The following is a 21,246-nucleotide window of genomic DNA, read 5'->3' as shown; positions in this document are numbered from 1 at the left end:
ATAAATAAGCTTTTTTACTCCTAGCCTCATGTACAAATGCCCTGGACTTGCCCTTTTTATTCAGAAATGTTTGGCAGATTGACCTTTAGCCCCAGCTAACAGAATTATAGGACAGAAGTAATAATACAAAAAATGCAAAACAACTAACTAGAAAAATCAAACTGCTAAACCAACAGTGTTGTTGGAAAATAAAATTCCATTATCAAAGATGTTTCCACTTTCATTTGCACTCTGATTCAGGTATTTTAGAGACACAGATTAACCCCTAACTGGTTTCAATTACTGTCAAAGTGTTGATGGCTGGTTAACTAAAAGAGTACAAATCTTTCCTTCATCACCAGTTCATTAAAACTGAGCATTCTAAACTAAAAGCATTCACAGAAATTATCTTCCCAGGTATACCTGTTGGCACAACAGTTTTCTGAAACTCAGTACTCTTCTTCCTGTAAATCACCTTCAAGTTATGTTCTCTGTTCATAATCAGTTTGCTTTTTTCTACAAAACTCAGTTGTCTAGCTTTCTGAATCCCAGCTCAAGGACCACTCGTACAACCTTAGGTATTTTTTTTTCTTTTCAGTTTTTTTTTAATCCTGCCTTTATTATTTTTATAAATAAATCAAGGTGGTGAATATACTAATACTCCTTCCTCCCATTTCCCCCACAACAAAAACCGTGCTGAAAGAAGAGGACTGTTCCAAAATCATCCATCTGGCTTTTATGTCTAAGGTAAGACTTTAGAAGTCACAGATTCCTGAGTTCTAATTGGTGCCTTGATAACTGACCAAGCTGGTTCTCTGGTTTTCAGAAAAATGCTTTAAAAAAAAAAAAGGCTGGTTTTTTCCACCCAATATCATTTTTCTTGTCCCTGTTTTTGAAATTATAATCTCTTCATTCTCCCTTAAAGCCAACATGGTAGATCAGAAATGCAGTCCCAAAATTAATCCTTTATATTCCTGGGATGCCTGCAATAATAAGCTCTAATTTTGTGTAAAACAGTTGTGTATGTTACCCCAGAACTAAAAATTGGGTAAGAATGTTGTCTACTTGAGCAAGTCATGTGGTCAACTTTGTTATCTTGAATAAATTATCCAAATTACTCACAGCTAGTACCCTTGTGTTTAAATAAAACATGCTGATTTAAGCCAGTTCTGGTAAACAGAGCAGCATATCTTTTGAATCATAACTGCAATGAAAGGGGGAAAATCCCTAGAATATTTTTTTAGCTGCAATCATCTGATCGTTTGTGTGCCAGGTTGCTATAATTTCTCTGAGTACAAAGTAGTAGTCTACACAAATATTTTGAAAATGCGTTCTAAATAGGGTAATGTAAACTAGTCCAAAATCCATTTCATTTTGTTTAATTTTGAGACTGATGATTTCTGGAGAATTCAATAGCTTGCAAATGACTTTAGATATTTCCATATTATGGTTTTAAACTTTTTTTAAACCTAATCAATCCTAAACCATTCTCTTTATCGTATCATACTTAAAAAGTTACAACAACATTTCACAAGGATACTGAATTACAAACCTGAATAGCTGCTCCATCATCTATTCGTGTATGTGGGATTTTGCATTCCGCAATATTGCCACGAATGCCTGGGGTAACAAGCATTTTTTTGTGAGAGTCTGTTAAGTCTGCCTTTGACATCTTTAGGAACATAAAAAGAAAAGCATGAAATTAAAACCCAAGCCATTGTTTAAAATAGCTTCAAGCAAATGAGATACATTTTATGTAACTTATTACAAATAAAGAAAATATATGAAGTGGGACGGGAACTAAAAAAGACAAACTTAACTGGCTTAAAAGAACACTTCAGTATAAATCGATCTTATGTAATAAAAAAAATATTCTTGCAACATGTTATATCGGAACTGAGCTTTCTTCTCCATACCCTTTTGATCAATTTAACTATGGAAATTTAAATTCATTAACGTTTTGTCAAATGTTCTGTTTCAATTAATAGTTAAAATTGAAATATATTCAAAATCAACTGAATTCGAAATTGAATCAATCTGATTCATATGTATCCAGGAGAGGTTCACATCACAGCAATACTCCTCCAAATGATCTGACCTCTCCTGAGGTTGTATACATATGTGATTTAGAGATGCATAGGAATCCACAGCCAGTTTATTTTCAAAAATAAAAAATGATACACTGAGCTTTTGGGGAGAAATATAAGAAGAATGCAAAGCATCTCTTCAAAACAAAGATAAGGAAGGGCAAGAGGCAGCTCTGTAATTTCAATTTCTATATTTTACTGGGCTCTCCAGCTGCAGTGCTATTTGTTATTTTTCTTTTCTAAAACTTGAATATTAAAACAGATTGGTCTTGGAGAGATTTAGGGTAGCATAATACTTGCTTTTTATTTGGAAAATGTCATACTATATGTCCAAATGGGGAGACACTAGGTCATACTGTTTGATTCTCTTGGCAACCACAAAAATACAGCAAAATTTGCAAAAAAAATGTACCTGTATATGAAATTACACTTTTTTCAAGAAATTATTGAAATTATTTTTCCAACTAATCTTTAGTTTCAAGAATATGTGCTATAGAATCAACAGTGACACGCTTTTCACATTTCATCATAAAAACATGTGATGAGTCATGCTTTCTACAGATTACAGAAATCATAGATTTGAAGGGGTTGGATTGAAGCTAATTGCTAGAATCAGGAAATAAAATACATAAATAAATCTATGCTGTCAAAAATTTGAATGACACTGTTGTGAAAACTGTCTTTTAAAAAACAAGATACCCAAAAAGCCAGGCAATATTTGCATCGATGACATATCCTTCTTTTGCCAGTCATCTGGTAACTCGTCATATGATTCAGAAATTTTCCATTCCTGTCATAGTTTCTCAATTCCATTTTCTATCCCAGATATTGGTTATTCGTGGCATGTTCAAATACAATTTCTATCATTGTATAAAGCTTTGCCTCTTCATTTTAAGACTGCCTCTTTAAAGAAACTAATTTACAGGAAGAAATAAATTATCCTTTTTTTCTGCAATTTTTGCCTCAACTCTATTCTTAACTGCACACTTCTAACAATATTATGATAGCAGAAAAAAACAATTCTACCAGCCCAAAAGAAAAAAAAAACCTCACTATACTGGATTAAAATTAAGTAAAAGGCCTTTTAATTTTTTCTTTACCTTGGAATAAGAAGAGTCTCTTATAAAATCAGTGCAGTCATTCATTACTTATTTCAAAATATTTGTATTTCATCCATTACTAAAATATTTGTATATCACCATTCTACTCTACTAAAAACAACTATAAACATAAAATTTGTTTATGGCAATGCATTAAAATATATACTTAATTAACATGATTTAAATCAGATATAATTAAACCATATATCATTTAAGTATATCATTAATCTGTAAAAACATCAACATGAGAAAATATATATATATAAAGGCGACTAAGGTATCTCTCAATTTTAAATGCCTAGGAGAAAAAAATACCCTACTCCAAATCTTGGATAACCTATTGTATTGCCTACATTTGCTCAAAACAATGCTTGAGAATAAGATATCTAGCATACCATGAGGACAAACAGAAATTCACTGGTTCCACTTTCTAGAACCAATTCTGTATACAGAATCATTATACCTGCATGTCCTTAATACCAATTTTAAAACCTATTCAGCAAGTTACCAGGATTGATTATATCCTTCTCTGAAGGAGATTACAGAGAATCAATAGGATTTCACTCTCTAATCTCTTTTCCTCTGATTGGAGATGCCATCCATTCAGGCCTTCTGTTATATTTTTGCCAAAATGGAACAATTAAAATTGGGGAAGTGAATCCAAAATGAGTTATCTAATGTAATCTGCTACTTATTATTTCTTTCACTGAGTTGCTTCCCATCTTACAAGTAGGGATATAAATACAGAGGATTCTATATAAATAAGTAAGGGAAAAGGAAACCAGTGCTTTAAAATGGCTGCAAATGTATTTGTAATAAATATGTCCTGTCTTGATCAAACTCAAAACATTACACATGCTCGAAAGCAAATCCTTAAGTTAGGTATTTTCCACATAGGAGTAACTTAGAGTACAGCTACACCTGACAGATTGTTGTTGCTGAATGCTAGGAATTCCATTCCGACCTATAGTGACATTAACAAGACATTAGAAGAATTTTTCCAGAAACTGGATCACCATCTGAATACATGAAGTCAGACCCTGTCAGAAGAAAGAACAGATGGGGAAAGGGCAACAGAATAGCCTGCAGACAGTCCTCAGTTACAATTACCGTGATAAATGAAGCATTTATTTAAAGATTACTAAAGAGAATGAGTAAATATTGAGTCACTAACTAGGAGTTTGCAATTGACATATGATGCAACATCCATAGCTAGATTTCTCAGTACTCAAATGTGTATAAAACCCAACCCCATTTCAAAAGGAAGCTCCATCCAAGATCTGAGAAGGATACATTTTTTAGGAAAGATCACTGCTGTTTTACACAGGGCAAGGGATCTGATCCTGACATATTTGTCTGGGTTTGTGGGTGAGAATTTGTAGATGGAAAGTGTATATATATAGTATATATATTTCTGTAACTAGAAAAGAATTTCAAAGTAAATCAGTGCAGAGCATAGGGAGACAAGAAAATGTCTAAATTTTGTTCTCTTACATCTTCTAAAGAAGATACTTGTTTTCTTGAGGGGCCTTCTTCAGGTTCTAAATTCTCATTTGCTTTATCAGTTGTTACATCTGAGGTTTCTACTACAGTTACTCCAGAGCACACAGAATCCTTTTTGCAATAGGGACAAGAATATACACTATTGCTTGGTTGAAATGTTGCAGAGCACTTGAGGCATTTTACATCCTTCTCTTCTTTATTGAGATCAGCCATTTGTTTGATTGTATGGATCCTGCTGTGCAAATTAAATAGTAGCACAAAGATTGGAACCTCTCTATGCACTGTTGAAGGAAGCAGAACAAGAAGGTGAGAAAATTTATCGTGGCATAAAATATGTAGTGACTAGCAAGCAACAACAATATTGTAACAAAGACACAGTCCCTTGATATTTACAGATAATTTGGAAAAGCGAAAGTCAAAAACATCATTGTAAAAATATTTTTCCACAAAGCAAACTCCAACAAAGAATTATTGGGATTTTCCCATGTATTAAAAATACAATCACAAAAAATGGACCTATAAAACAATTCCTATAAGTAAGAAAGTTAAATCATCATTATCACATCCACTGTGACTCTATAGAAAGAGAGTACAAAGTAAAATTCAACAAGAAACTTACTGAGTTCTACAAAAACAGAAAGAACTGTTGGTCTTGATATATTCAGTTTACAAAGCAGAAAAAATAGCAGTGTTTTTTATGATCTATTAATAGTTTAGTTTAGCTTTTCAATGTACTGTATATAACCACTCATTTCACTATCCAGTTTTGGATGTCCACCAATATATAAAAACAATACAATAAGCGTAATAAAGTCACAATAAATGTGATAACCAGGTTTGGGGCAAATCTAATCTCAGGGCTAATAGTGTTCCAAAGTGTAAGTGCTTCAACAGAAAAGGTATGCTTTCTGAATCCAACAAGATGAATTGTTTAAACAGTGGAACACATACAATGCCCCTCCCACCAGACCAAATAGGGCAAATAGAAACAACTGGGGTGAGGCAGTCCTACCAATATTCCAGACTTATGCCATGAAAGGCTTTATAAGTGACCGCCAGCACCTCAAATTGCATCCTTAATCACAATGAAATGGAATGGAATGGAGTGGCAGCTCACAGAGCAGGGATATAATGTAGCCTGAGCATGTAAAGATGAAGTGAGGAAAGCTAAGACTCACAATGAAGAAAGGCTTGCCACAAAAGTAAAAAATAACAGAAAAAAAGCTTCTTCCAACATGTTAAAAACAAGAAAAAAGTTAAGGAAACAATTGGTCCATTGCTAGGAGAAAGTGGCAAGAAGGTGACAAGCAACAGGGAGAAAGCAGAACTATTTAACTCATGTTTTGCATCTGTCTTTACACAAAGGGATAAAACAGCCCAACCTATCAAAAACAGCACCACAAAAATCAGATTAGGAACACAAGTTGAAATAGGGAGGAAAATGGTAAGTGAGCACCTGTCTACCCTAGAGAAGTTCAAATCACCAGGACCGGATGGATTGCACCCCAGGGTTCTGAAGGAACTGGCAGACGAGATCTCAGAACCAGTGAACTATATCTTTCAGAGATCCTGGAGCACCGGGGAACTACCAGAGGACTGGAAAAGAGCTGATGTGGTTCCCATCTTCAAAAAAGGGAAAAAAACAGATCCAGGAAACTACAGACCTATCAGCCTGACCTCAATACCAGGAAAGATTCTGGAAAAGATAATCAAGCAACGAATTTGCGAACACCTAGAAGCAAACAAAGTAATAGCCAAAAGCCAACATGGATTTGTCAAAAACAGATCGTGCCAGACTAATCTTATTGTATTCTTTGATGATGTGACAAAATTAGTGGACCAGAAGAATGCAGTCGATATAGTTTACTTGGACTTTAGTAAGGCATTTGATAAGGTAGACCATAACCTACTACTAGATAAAGTAGAAGAATGTGGGTTAGACAGCATCACCACCAGATGGATTCGTAACTGGCTGACCAATCGCACTCAATGTGTAGTCCTCAATGGAACTGCATCTTCATGGAGGGAGGTATGCAGTGGAGTACCCCAAGGCTCTGTTTTGGGCCCAGTACTCTTCAACATCTTCATCAATGATTTGGATGAGGGAATAAATGGGGAACTCATCAAATTTGCAGATGACACCAATCTGGCAGGAATAGCCAACACTCCAGAAGATAGGCTAAAGATACAGAAGGATCTTGACAAACTTGAACATTGGGCACTATCTAATAAAATGAAATTCAATGGTGAAAAGAGTAAGGTTCTACATTTAGGCAACAAAAACAAAATGCACAGGTACAATAGGTGGTACCTTGCTCAACAGTAGTAACTGTGAAAGGGATCTTGGAGTCCTAGTGGACAACCATTTAAATATGAGCCATCAGTGTGCAGCAGCTGCCAAAAAAGCCAACACAGTTCTAGGCTGCATAAACAGAGGGATAGAATCAAGATCACGTGAAGTGTTAATACCACTTTATAATGCCTTGGTAAGGCCACACTTGGAATACTGCATTCAATTTTGGTCGCCACGATGTAGAAAAGATGTGGAGATCTAGAAAGAGTGCATAGAAGAGCAACAAAGATGATTAGGGGACTGGAGACTAAAACATATGAAGAACGGTTGCAGGAACTGGGTATGTCTAGTTTAATAGAAAGAAGGACTAGAGGAGACATGATAGCAGTGTTCCAATATCTCAGGGGTTGCCACAAAGAAGAGGGAGTCAAACTATTCTCCAAGGCACCTGAGGGTAGAACAAGAAGCAATGGATGGAAACTAATCAAGGAGAGAAGCAACTTAGAACTGAGGAGAAACTTCCTGACAGTTAGGACAATTAATCAGTGGAACAGCTTGCCTCCAGAAGTTGTGAATGCCCCAACACTGGAAGTCTTTAAGAAGATGTTGGATAGCCATTTGTCTGAAACTGTATAGGGTTTCCTGCCTAGGCAGGGGGTTGGACTAGAAGACCTCCAAAGTCCCTTCCAACTCTGCTATTGTATTAATGTAATAAATCAGGGATCAGCAATCCCTAGTCACGGCATAGTACCAGGCTACAGCCTATTGGGAACCAGGCCACACAAGTGGTGGGTGAGCATGCACATGTGTGAAACTACATTTGTGCAAGTGACTCACTCACACGAAACTATTCCCTCCCCCACTGTGGCTGCTGGTCCACAGAGCCAGAAAGGTTGGAAAGCAGTGTACTAAAGCAGGGCATACCAGCCCACTCCTTGCACAGCCCAGTTCCCTTATTTCGTCCTCCCCCCAAGCCGGGCCACCAAGCTGCAAAGATTGGGGACCACCGAACTAAGGTGGATCAGCCCCATGTACAGTGCATTGCAGTAATCCATTCAAGATGTGACCAAGTGATGAATGACCATAGGAAATTTGTTTGGGTCCTGGAAAGAGCACAATAAGTGAATAAAATGAAGTTATGTAAAAGCCTTCCTGATCATGGTTGCCACCTGATGCTCAAGCAGAAGCTGTTATTGCAGATTAACTGGTATTTAGCAGCAGCAGTAGCATTCAAAACTCAGGGGCTCTGAAAATCTAATGGTTTGGAAATGAGACTGAATACAGGAGGCCAGAACCAGTATAATACATAGAGGCCATTTCCCCAAGTATGGCCTGGTCCTGTCTTTCCTAAACAGAGTGATGTTCCAGCCTGTCCCTAATCTCCTCCTCCATGCTAGCCCAGAGATAAGCATCCATTATTAGAAAAGAAGTAGTTAATGTATTGTAAAAAAAAAATCTTACCTCATAAAGTGAGGCCCATGATGAAATGGGCAATATTGTCATGGAAAGGAATAGTAGCAATACCGGATAGATAGAAATCACTGAATGCCACTGAATGTCAAAAGTACAGATTCGATCCCTTTAATGTTCATGAGCTATCTAAAAAGACAATAAAATCACAAGAAATCAAAACCAAGTTATGAATAATTAAAGATGTGTTTGATAAGGATGTATCAGTTGGTAGAACTTGAAATCTTGGATAAAATTTGAAACTCTGCCTTTGGATCTAATTTCATTTTATTTAAGACAAAGCTTGTCAGACCATATATAATTCTATTTGTTTTGAAAACATAGTTCTTTAATGCTTCATTTTATACCACGAATTGCTTGTCTTGAATAAGAGTCATGGGTCTTTGGCAAGTTCAGCATCCCCTGTAGTTCCAAAAACAGTTCTTAAACCCTAAATTACTGAAAGATTGAAGTTACTAAATAAAGTTCACAAACACTCCATAATACATCATGGCTCTATTAGTATAATCAATATACAGTGTAATGGCAATTCAGTTTTGAAACAACAAATTAAACTTTGCTGCTGCAGAACCAAAGAGATCAATCTTTCTGTTTCAATACTGGAGAGAATTTAAGATTAAAAATGATTTTGTAACCTCAATCCAACAGTTTAAATCTGAATAGTTTTTTTTTAAACAAAGCAAAACTATCTTCTTCACTATATTCTAACCCAAAGAACCACAAATTCTTAATAAACTAAAACTTTTGATAAATAATTTAAATCACATTAACAATTTTAAACATATTTTTCTGTGCAAAATCACATTAATAATTGGAATAACAACACAAAATAGGATTACAGTATTAGCAAGCAAGCCCAAATCACATGTATCAAAGTTCATTCCATATTTCATGCAAATGGACATTTTCTATCTTAGCAATACTTACAGTATTTAAAACACATCAGCTGCCTTAGGATTTTCCAAACTCATTTAGGAAAATTCAGAAGTAAAATATGTAAAATATGTTTTAATTGAATATATTGACATTTGACAGCTTTATGACAGCTTTTAGTGCCCACCTCCTTTTTTGCTTCTCCAGTTTTCATTTATAAGGGAAACAAATAGAATCATTTACTATGTAAGGGGGAAAAAGATATTCCACACTTTAATCTTTACTTCACACAACACTTAATGTTCAGGATACACCAAGCACAACACAGAAATCAGTTGCCCATGATATATGATACAGTCATTTATTTAATGGTCAACTGTGCAAAATGGGAGTATGTTTTGTCTACCACACAGATACCAAGAAATAATTAACTTAAGGAACTTCTTAAAGTTTTTAATGTTAACAAACCATGTCAAATGGTCATTCTTTTGCTCTCCTTGTTTCATAATCCATTTGAAAGCATTCCTAACATACCAAAAAAAGGACAAGGCAACATAATTAAACATAAGACTAATAATAAACAAAAGTAGGGGAAAACTTTATTATTATTCTTTCTAAACTAACAAAAGCTTTCAATATTCAAAATGAAAATAACAAGGAAATCTAAGTTGAATGCGATAGGAAGTCCATTGTGAGCTAAAGAATTGGTGTCATGTTATTCATCCCTAAAAGCCATAATTGCATATTAATAAAATAGCTCAAGCCAATACGGTGTAATTTATTTCTATTAAGAAAAGTAAAAAGCCTTTTATTATATATTCACACAAAGACATTATTTGCCTATTTAAGTGTTGTATTTAGGAATATTTTAGGCTTGTGGTTATAGACTAAAGGCATAATTGATACAATTGTATTATGAGACAGGTAACATTTGTTCAATTTATATACTTGAATTTTTATCAAAATATATACATTATAATCAAAAATTCTCCATTGGCATTGAATTATTTTATTTTAGCTCATTAATACTTTTATTTTAAAAAATGTATCCCCCACTCCGCTCCAATTTTTTCACTAGAATAATACAGACTACATCATTATCTGAATGGTGGTATGAAATTTTCTAAAATGTTCTAAAAAGACATTCTTTTGTCTCCCCATGTCCAGCCCATATTGAAGCGTGAAGAAGGTGAAAATAATGTGTTTAGTCCTCTCTGCTGGCCTCCATCAAAAGCAAAGAGCACTGATCAGAAGAGTAGAAGAGCAATGATTCCGTGGGTTGAACCTAACCAATGTAGAGAGCAGAGGAAATGGCTTTGAAGGACAAGAGGAGGGGGGCCCACCAAGACAACAGTCTGACAAAAGAGTTTGGGACAGGATTGTCCTTGAATAAAACCTCAGAAAACTCCCTCCCTAGTACTCCCAAAGATAAAGGGAGGAGGGAAAAGCACTCCTAGACTTACAAGATTTTGTTACAATAAGAGTAGCACTGGCCTACATAACATTGAATTCTTAGTCTGATCTATCCTGAAGGGCTGACAGAAAATGTATCCAATTCAAAGCCTTTTTATTCCCTCTCTAGATGACTACTGTAGAAAGTATAAGCCAGTGATAGCGAACCTATGGCACGTGTGCCACAAGTGGCACGCGGAGCCATTTGTCAGGGCACGCGAGGCGCTGGCCAGCTGAGTTCACCTTTTTAAAAGCTATTTTTCGCCTTCCCCAGGCTCCAGAGGCTTTATAGGATCCTGGGGAGGGCGAAAAGAGCCTCCCCCCCGCCCCCGGAGGCTTCAGGGACCGTCCACAGGCTTCCCTGATTCCTTTGGAGTACTTAAAACCACCCTCCGAGCAAACCGGAAGTGACTTCCGGGTTGCTTGGAGGGTCGTTTTAAGCATTCCAAAGGCTTCAGGGACCGTCCGGAGGCTTCCCTGACGCCTTCGGAGTGCTTAAAACCACCCTCCAAGCAAACCGGAAGTCACTTCCTATAAAGCCTCTGGAGCCTGGGGAGGGCGAAAAAAACATGTAAAAATGGGGAGGTCGCGCGTTGTGCACGCATGCGCACTGGGGGGGTCGCGCATTGCATTATGGGTGCAGCACGCCTGCACACGACCCCCCTGCGCTCCCCCCACTTGTGGCACGCGAGCCAAAAAAGGTTCGCCATCGCTGGTATAAGCTGAATCACAATTAGCAAGACTGTCCCTAATACAGTGCCATACTGGGCTTTATAGGTAATTATCAATACCTTGAATTGAGTCTGGAAGCCTACTGTCACTAGCCAAAGCAGTGACTTTAAAATATTAGAACACTACTATTACAGGTTTCCTCAACCAATTGAAGCCTTGTCACTGAATAAACAATTTTTAAAAAAATATTTGGATCTTTGTTATCATACAGATATTCTCACTCTCTATTATTACTGTATTTTTTCGGAGTATAAGACACACCGGACTATAAGACGCACCTTAATTTTTGGAGAGGAAAACCGGAAAAAAAGTTTCTGGCTCTGCCTACCAGCATCCATCGGTATTAATCTGGCTAGGGTCCTTGCAGCAAACAGCCAGGTCAGCTTCAGCACATTATTGCAGTCTGATTCAGCAGGAGCAGCTGATTAGCTGGGAATGGGAGATGGATCTGGCCAGGAGGAACACATGCCCCGTTTTTGCAATTTGGGAGGAAAAAGAGTGCTTTTCAGAACGCGGCGATCTTGGCCACCTGGAACTGCCCGAGAAGGGGTAGGTGAAGCGGGCGCTGTATGACAGATGTAAGGCACGGTGGCTCACCACTTGGCCTCCCACTTCTTCAGACAACCCAGGTGGACGGTGGACGGTTTCTACTCCTGGCCCGGGAAACGGATCTGGCCAGGAGGAGTACACACCCCATTTTTGCAATCAGGGAGGAAAAAGACCATTTCAGGCAGTGGGCGGTTCCAGGCTGCAGGGATTGTGGTGCAGCCTGGAACCACCCACCACCTGAAATGCTTTTTTTTCTCCTCGATTGCAAAAACAGGGTGTGCATTTCTCCTGGCCAGATCTGTCTTCCAGGCAGGAGCAGAAGCTGACCGCCCTCCAACTGGGTTGTCTGGAGAAGCAGGAGGCCAAGCGATGAGCCACTTTGTCTTATGCCTCCTGTGTAGCGCTCACTTCACCTGCCCCTTCTCCAGATGAACCAGGTGGTGACATTCGGAGTATAAGACACACCCAGATTTTCACCCTCTTTTTTGTGGGGGAAAGGTGTGCCTTATACTCCAAAAAATATGGTATATTTCAGTTTGCCATTGCTTTCCTTCCTAGGTTTAATCTGCTCTTTACATCTGCAACATACAGGTCTTAGGCAGTGCTTTTAAATTTCTGTTTTCATCTCTGTGCACAACACCTCTCTGGTATGTACTTTCTAGGTGCAAGCCTAGAAAAAAAAGATTCCATTGTTTTAAGAAATCTATTTAAAGCAAATATGATTTTGTAAAGTACTTATACTTTCCCTCTCTGTTTGTTATTCTGAAGTATACTGACACTGAAAATCTATGTGCAGCCATTATACTGTGTGTTCTTTGTTGTTGCCTAACCTTTCATTTTCTGGCTTACTTTGTCTCTCGTGATCTGAAACCACTGCCTAGATCTGAAAGCCACTTAGATCTTTTCCTTGGAAATTTTTGCAGTGTATTTTATTTTCTGTTTTGAATTACACAATGGCTCTTACAGCTTCTCTGAGCTTCTCAAGTTATCTTTCACATAAGTTACACCAAGTAAGTATTTTCCTTACATTGATTTTATTGTTTGGGTATATGTCCTCCAGGTCAAATCCTGCTGGCAGACATACTTCAATTTTCTAAGTGTAATCTGTATATTTGACCTCTATAGCTCATGTCTGTTCTGTTCTGTATTTCAACTGTCCCAGCTAACTAGACTGCACTTCTATATTGTCTATTTCCAATGATGTGGTCAATTTGATTTCAATTTTCACATTATATCCACTAAATCCAGTACAAAGGATCCTGGGTTTATTTACTGGGTTATCGATAAGCACGTACTTAGCAATTTTTTTGAATTTGCTACCATTCTATTCCTTCTTAGTTTTCATGTCCTAAAGAGTACATTATATACTCATCTAATTTAAAATCCCTCCCCACTTTTGGCAGCATTGTTCACACTCCGAATTTATCCTAACGTACTTCTACTTTAACCATTTCAATTTTTTCTTGGTATATATTTCTCACATTCTATGTATCAATTGTGTGTGTCCCTGGATAGTGGGATATTCTTCTTTCAATAAGGGCACCATAAACAACCAGACTTCTTTGAGATTTTGATCTGGCTATATCAGAACTACAGACTAGTATTTATTTCCCAATAACATAGAAGGGTCTTCTGACTCGCAGATCCAGAATCTTGTATTCAAAATGTTTCAGTCATTTTATCCAGTTCTCTTGGCAACAATAAAGATTGTTGGTCTGAAGTTAATTCCAAGGTTAACTTTAGACCCACAATCAAGTAAGCAACCCCCCAATTAAGATACTTCCAAAGAGCCATCTGTAAACAGCCCAACCAAAGAATCTCTACGACCGTCCCCACCCACACAGACAGGCAAGGCACCAGAATATAAACTGACAGCAAACATCACTCCTTACTAGCACTGGTGATGTTACCTAGTTAGGGTAATGAAATGTCTGCAAGAAAACAAGCAAGCTCAGAGAGCACCAAGGACCCTTCAACAATAAATTGCAATTGATTTTTGCAGTAATCCTTCTGCAAATGTGCATAGCCCACCTCCTCTTATTCTCTGTTGAGGATCATGCCTTGCTTCGCCTATCCCCTTTCGACTTTATTGGTAAAGACGACCTCTCACTCCGGCCTGTGTTGCTCTCAGAATTTACTGAAACTTCTCTGACCTCCCATCTCAAAGCCCAATCCCAGAGGAAAGGACATTATGTTTAACAGCTAAAAACTGGAAAATGTAATTCTAGCTCAACATTAAATACATGGTAGGGCTCTGATACAAAATAGAACTGTTTTTTTTTTAAAGAAAAGGAAAAACAGTATACTCATTTAAAAATCATAATTATGCTTAATGTCATATGAAATGGAAGCAAATGGCTGGAAAAATTAAGTAAAGAATTAAGTAGAGAAAAATACTATTTAAATACGATACATGAAAATAAAATACAACCATTTATTTTCTTTTGCTTATGGTATTCTATTATTTACATTGGATCATATTTTTCTTAAGTGAACATTTATATGATATAAATTCTAGAATAAGTCCACTGAAACCAATATTCTAAGTTTAAGGAATCTCTGGCTCAGTGTGATTAAAAGCAATAGAGCACATCATTTGATGATACTACTTCTCAAGAAAAGGCAATAAGCCTCAGGCACGCTATTATTTGATTACACAATTTCATTGACAAGTTGAAAAGCTTAAAAGGTAACTGAGAAATGAGCAAAATTTCATTTTCTCAGGGAAAAGGTTCATTTCCTTGTTTGAAAGGCCATCACCATGTCATTTTTCCAATGCTTAAAAATCCCCTTCCTTTGTTATGTGAAGCCTGGCTAGAAAATTTGTGTTCTAATCTTTTCATCTAAAAGATTTCTAGCCAGTTATAGTTGAAGGTTTTTTTTTCACAATACACAAAATCATTTCCAAGTATTGATGGTTTTTTAGAAGTTTTATAATATTTATATGCATATTGGGGGAAATCTATAATCTTACATTTATTTTTCCTATATCCCTCTTTTTTGAAGTCTATTTTTATAAAGAATTAAATCCAAAGTTCACATTCTTTATTTAGAAGAGCTCTTTTGATCAAAGTGTGGTCAGAGCAATAGTGCTACAAGGAAAAGGTAAGCACTGCCACTTCTCTCATTTTGCAACTGCTTGCATCCTCTAAAAAAAATGACGCCAAAGAACCCCTCAGACTTCCTCAGCAGATTTTTAGACAGCTCAAGCCTCAGAAAGGGTGAAAATAAGCAAAATAACTCTCATTGGTCTTCTACTGGCAGGACACAAAAATAGAGGTAAGCTAGTACAGGTAGTCCTCGATTTACAACCCCAATTGAGCCCAACTTTTACATTGCTAAGTGAAACATTTGTTAAGTGAGTTTTGCCCCATTTTATGACCTTTCTCGCCACTATTGTTAAGTGAATCATTGCAATTGTTAAGTAAGTAACACGGTTGTTAAGTGAATCTGGCTTCCCCATTGACTTTGCTTGTCAGAAGGTTGTAAAAGCTGATCACAACCATCATAAATATGAACCAGTTTCCAAGCATCTGAATTTTGATCACGTGATAATGAGGATATTACAGCAGTCATAAGTGTGAAAGACTGTCATACGTCGTTTTTTCAGAGCCATTGTAACTTTGAAACTGTAAAGAAAACTAAAGCATGGTACAATCCAGTATTTCTATATAGAAATTGAGAAGGGTGAAGTGGAGTGGAGTGGAGTGAATATATTCCATAGTCCATTCCAAGTATATAGAATAGACTGACCTACACTAGAATATCAGAGGGCTGAAAGGCACTTCACGTTCTTCTAGTCCAACCCCCTGCCCAACATAGGAGACCTTACAATATCTCAGATAAATGGTTGATTAATCTTTTCTTGAAAACCTCCAGTGATGTAGCATCCACATTTCTGGTAGGCAACCTGTTCCATTGATTAAGTGTTCTCACTGTCAGGAAATTTCTCCTTAGTTCCAGGTTGGATCTCTCTTTGACTGGCTTCCCCCCCCCCCTTTCTTGTGCTGCACTCAGGTGCTTTAGAGAATAAGTCAACCCACTCTTCTCTATGACAGCACCTCAAGTACCAAAGGACAGTTATCACATCACGCCTAAACCTTCTTTCCATTGGGCTAACCATACCAAGTTCCTTTAACTGTACAGTTTAGCCTTCAGACCCCTTATCATGTTTGTTACTCTTCTGTCCACTCTTTCTAAGGCCTCATCATCTTTTTTATAACTTGGTGACCAGAACTGGACACAATATTCCAAGTGTGGCATCACTAGTACAGTATAAAGCCGTACTATCACTTCTTGTGATCTTGATGCTATCCTTTTATTGATGTAGCCTAACACTGCATTCACCTTTTTGCCAGTTGCAGCACACTGCTGGCTCATAGTCAAGTGGTGGTCCACTACGACACCTCCCTCCCTCTCACCGTTACTATTGCTGAGCCAGGGACTGCCTATTTTATACCTATGCCTTTAGTTTTTCCTGTCTAAGGATCAATTTATATCTACTATCCAGGATAATTATTGGCACTTGGATCCTCAGAATAGAAGTTAAACTTAAATATATAAGTAATTGCAAAGATTCTGCCATATGAATCAGTCACTATATACTGTCACCTATTTTCACCACTTTCTATAATACGGTATGCATAAAATGAGATATTCTAAATCCTACTTTTAAAAAAATCTCATCAATTTGGGAAACATAGAATTAGCATTAAAAAATAAAAAACAATCAGCATATCAGAATATGTTAGAAGGAAATTATAGCCCAACACATCCAGAGGGCCCCATGCCAGTAAAAGTCTACATCTGAGTTCTCATATCCCCAGTTCCAGACAAATAGCCACCCAAGTCAAAAAGTCATTGCTTGCCTAAAAGCAAGACTTATTTACTTTAAGCAGTGTAGTAAACTCTAAATCAAATAACTGAACTGAAAAGATATACCGTCCCCACTGAAAAGGAATGACATACAGCCTGATTCATAAATACAGTGGAGGGAAGGCTCTGAGACAAAGCTGTTTGTCAATTCCAATGACAAACTGCAGTGGCCATACTTTTATCTCCATTTACAATCAATTTGGAATAAAAATACTACATTCTGGACTGAGAATCAGAAGGTAAAGAACCATATGCATCTTGTTGTTGTTGTTTTTTTTGTACAGAACAGAAATTTATTTTTTCAAATATTTATATTTACAGTCCTCATCTGCAACCTTTTGAAAAAAACAAATGTATGAAAAAAGATAGAACTGCTCCCACTAAGAGCAGTTCCAAACAGATGTTACCCGATTTAAATCTGTGTAAATTTATCTTTTAGCATATGCAACATGATGGTAACTTGAAAAAAAACTTACTTTAAATAGATGTCCTAATGTACAGTATTTAGAATAAGCAGGTCTGAAGTCTGCAACCTTAACCTACAAATATATGACATACACCTGCAGAAATTTAAATTAGATATACCGGTATGTGCTAGTTGTTTTCATATTAGTAGTCTACAAACTACAACGTTTACCCACTTCAAACAGCAGAATGTAGTATCTAGGAATTGAGGCAGTGAGCAATACATTCTTAAAATAAACATGTGGATTAGATGTGTATTAGCATTTATTTAAATCATATACTGATATTCTACATGCAAATTAAAGTCAATTACTGCCATTAATGCAATTAAGAACTGTGCAAGTGGCTTTTCAGAGTAATTTGCAAGAACAGTTGGAGTGGGGGCAAATCCAAACTACAGTCCTGGGGATTGATTGATTGATTATTTCATGTTTCTAAACCGCCCATTTCCCTCAAAGAGAATTTAGATTTCCTACACAGAGGCATACATGGGGATCCTATTGCAGGGTGACTTCCCTTATCTCCTATTCCACTATTTCCTGTCTGTAGTATTAAAAAAAGTCTCATATAAATTCCTCACAACTACATTGTAATTCCAAACCAGAAATTGTTGTTTACCTTTTACTTTGATGTAGTGTTTAATCTGTTTCTCAGTTTAGTGGAACTTTGTTTTCTATAGAAAATTATCTGCAGTATTCTTATTCCCTTCACTATGTGTCTTTTTAGGAAGGAAGAAGCAATATATAAAAGGTGAAATGAGATTGTCAGGAGCTGTGATTATCTTTTTCTATGAGTGGTGAGCATGAAGTTTTATTTATACAAGTGCATGGACATCAATTTACTGATGTCATTAACTATCTTTATTCTTCCAAATATATAATGTTTTTTAACAGAAAGGCCTAGTTTGTTTCTAAAGAATACCCAAGGGAGAAGGAACTATACACCTAGCACTTTAATTAAATTGATTAAAAATCACAATTCTTACCTGATTCATTTACATCTAATTTGCAGGACAAAAGCAGCAACATGACTTCATATCTTTCTCATTACCTATATTGTTAACAAGAAATGAAAAAAAAGTTTTCTGTTATACTTAAATATAAGAATGGACTTTTCATTATACTCACTGTTCCACAATGATAAATACACAAAGGACATTTGAGAACATCCAACTTATATAGTAATACAGTTAGAGCAACCGCAAGGTTTGTTGGATTTTCAATGGCTGGATGCCAAACCTTTATAATCAGTGGAGCATATCTGGAAAAGGAAAATTCAAAAGCAAGATCCCCAAGGGGGTGGGAACAAATGCTTGATTATATATGAAAGCATCCAAGGGTAACAAGGACCAAGTCTGTACAAGTAGAAGTAATTCTATAACTAGTCAACCTGCTAATTGAGGTAACAGCTTGCTAGGAACACTACACGTAAAATATATAATATACTTAGATAAGATTGCCTTATATGATTCTTGTTGATCTTCCCATCTAATACAACTATCATTTTTATGGATTCGTCAAAAATAGGATTTTCTGAGGAACTATATTCTGTAAATTAAGCAAATAACTAAATATTAGATAATATTACATATCTTAATCATTTTAGGGACTATATAAGTACCTCCATTTAAGACCTAAAAAATTAAGTCAAATCCAAAGGTGCTTTTAAAGAAATATATAGCTAATAAATGAAGAAACATTACATTTCCTCTATTAAAATACTGCTCAGCTAAATGGCAATAATTATAAAAATAACTAGATTTCAAAGAAAAATGTGGATTTTTAAAACCTGATTACATCAATTTTGGGCCAATGAACCATGGATTCAAATTCATAACTAAGCTTTTACAAATACTTTCTGAAGAACTTTATCATGTTTTATAAAATAATATGTGTTTATTGAAATTAAAGTATTTCATACTTTTCCAAAGATATGTTCCCCGCTGTTGCTTTTTTCTGACAGAAACGTTCATGTGTATTCATTATACAAATGAGGAAAGAAATTTAATGACTAGGATAACTGATATTAAATCACTTGCTTGGATAGATGAACCAGATATTTTGCTATATATTTGCATACATTGAGGTATCTGAAGTTTTAGTTTAAAATGTGATTAGTACATTAGTCTTAGGAATATTCAGATGCATGCATCCAAAGATTATGAGTAATCTAAACTAATACATTAATTGGTAACTCTTCAGTTACCAATTTCAATTACATATTCCTAAAAAGGACTATAATAAATGTACCACTGTTTAGAAAAATATGTGCACGGTGCACACACAATAATTCATATTAGCTATACATATGAATATTGTCCTAACTTGTTTACCTGTTTACCCCATACACCTTCATTCTAAATACCTCTTTACTGAAGAATATCTAAATGAGAACTCTAATTTGTGTTTGCTTCTACTGCATGTGATTTCAGGCTCACATTCACATTTGAAGAAAACAATGAAATTAAATATCAGACCTTTACTCCTGTTTAAGGAATCCTGAAACAACCACAAAATTACACTTGTCCTCAGCATTCTCATACACAAAAAAACCCACGGTTTCTCCCAAATTAAATGGGACTTTGAAAGAGTGGGAAAACTGAAAGTGTTTCAACAAATGAGAGAGAAAAACACCCTCTTTATTAGCTCAAGCAGTCCTGCTTTATCACATCTTATAATGCAAACCCATCGCTAAATGCCATTACAGTACTGTACATCATAAGAGGGTAACCATAATATTCAATTCATCATAGGAGTAACACCCAGTATCAGTTTAACTGCATTCTTGCCAATGTTAAATACTTTGCCTAAATGCAAGTTAGATCAGCACATGCATATTTATGTTTTGAGCTGAAACCACGGATAGCATTCCAACAGCAGATGTTGTTTTGTCAGTGGAAAGGGTTCTTAATAAGCTACTATCATCTTGAACAGTTCCTACATTTGCTCCTGGAGTATGAAGCCTCAGAACAAATTAGAAACATAGAAAATGGTGGTACGGAAAAGAGATGAACTAAAGTGCGCTCAATTTGAACGAACCTATCTACATAGAGAGTGCAGCAGTAATTTGTATACAACATATATAATTTTATATATTATATATGCCAATGGATAGACTTTAAAGTATATGCACTTGTATGGGACTGTATTCACCTTTTAAATAGATTAAAATAATATAAGTGAAAGGCTATATTTTATAATGTTCAAATCATATAGTTTAGCAGCACTGCTCAATTGTAAGTTGTTGCTTTTTTTTACTTTTGATTTTATTCCATATTTACTGAAAGATGGAATTACTCACACTAATAAAAGCACAAATGTTTCTTATCTACCCTTTTTGCAGATGGTATTAAACATCTTGTGTATGTCAGCCCTCGGGCTGCCATTCAGGGGGGAGCCCATCTATCGCCACGACTGCTCGGCCATGCTTACACGCCACCAACGCTGCCACGTTGATGTTGGTAGAGCCTGTAGCTGCATGTGGCTCTGTAAGGCTTCCCTCACCGCTCTGCAGAGTAACTCTTCTACTTGGGTGCAACTGCCTCCTCAGAAGTAACTCTTCTAATTGGGTGTAACTGCCTACTCTGATGTAACTCTTCTGCTTGGATGCGGCTAACCAGAAAGGAGGCTACGATGACACTGAGTGGGGGTGTGGCTGAGGGTGTGGGTCATGGTGATGGTGGTTGGGAGTCATCTGGGTAGTGTTGTGGGTGGAGCTGGGTGGGGTAATGGTATATATATATATGAGTGATGGTATTAACTTGGTTAGAACTGACTTGGATTTGTTTACCTTTGTATCATTCTATTTAGTGCTGGTTATCACGTAATATTAGATAGAGATAAAGTTTTTCACCAAACAAATTGATTCT

At 36.4% G+C, this 21,246-nt stretch overlaps 1 protein-coding gene and 1 long non-coding RNA gene across 6 annotated transcripts in view; one reads left to right on the top strand and one right to left on the bottom strand.

Moving 5' to 3' along the window:
• STK33 (serine/threonine kinase 33) overlaps window positions 1–21,246 on the bottom strand; it is a 68,919-nt gene that overhangs the window by 28,962 nt on the left and 18,711 nt on the right. For 3 of the 5 annotated variants that reach the window (XM_081934327.1, XM_081934328.1, XM_081934330.1), the window contains exons 2-5: window positions 18,364–18,428; window positions 8,424–8,561; window positions 4,661–4,950; window positions 1,532–1,651 (exon numbers count right to left, since the gene is read on the bottom strand). In XM_081934327.1, coding sequence (XP_081790453.1) covers window positions 1,532–1,651; window positions 4,661–4,882 — 342 coding nt within the window. In that variant the 5' untranslated portion in view covers window positions 4,883–4,950; window positions 8,424–8,561; window positions 18,364–18,428. Of the gene's footprint in view, window positions 1–1,531; window positions 1,652–4,660; window positions 4,951–8,423; window positions 8,562–18,363; window positions 18,429–20,678; window positions 20,815–21,246 lie in introns of those variants that run through there. The other 2 variants (XM_081934329.1, XM_081934331.1) reach the window with 2 other exon arrangements.
• On the top strand, window positions 12,903–20,838 carry LOC309382624. Its single transcript, XR_014173684.1, has 3 exons — window positions 12,903–13,048; window positions 18,105–18,174; window positions 20,721–20,838. It is a non-coding gene; the product is annotated as an uncharacterized lncRNA (long non-coding RNA).

Source organism: Natrix helvetica (assembly GCF_964273705.1).
Source record: "Natrix helvetica genome assembly, chromosome: 1".
Lineage (NCBI taxonomy): Eukaryota > Metazoa > Chordata > Lepidosauria > Squamata > Natricidae > Natrix > Natrix helvetica.
Note: the sequence above shows the minus strand (reverse complement) of the source record. Positions and strands in the feature narration are given on the sequence as shown.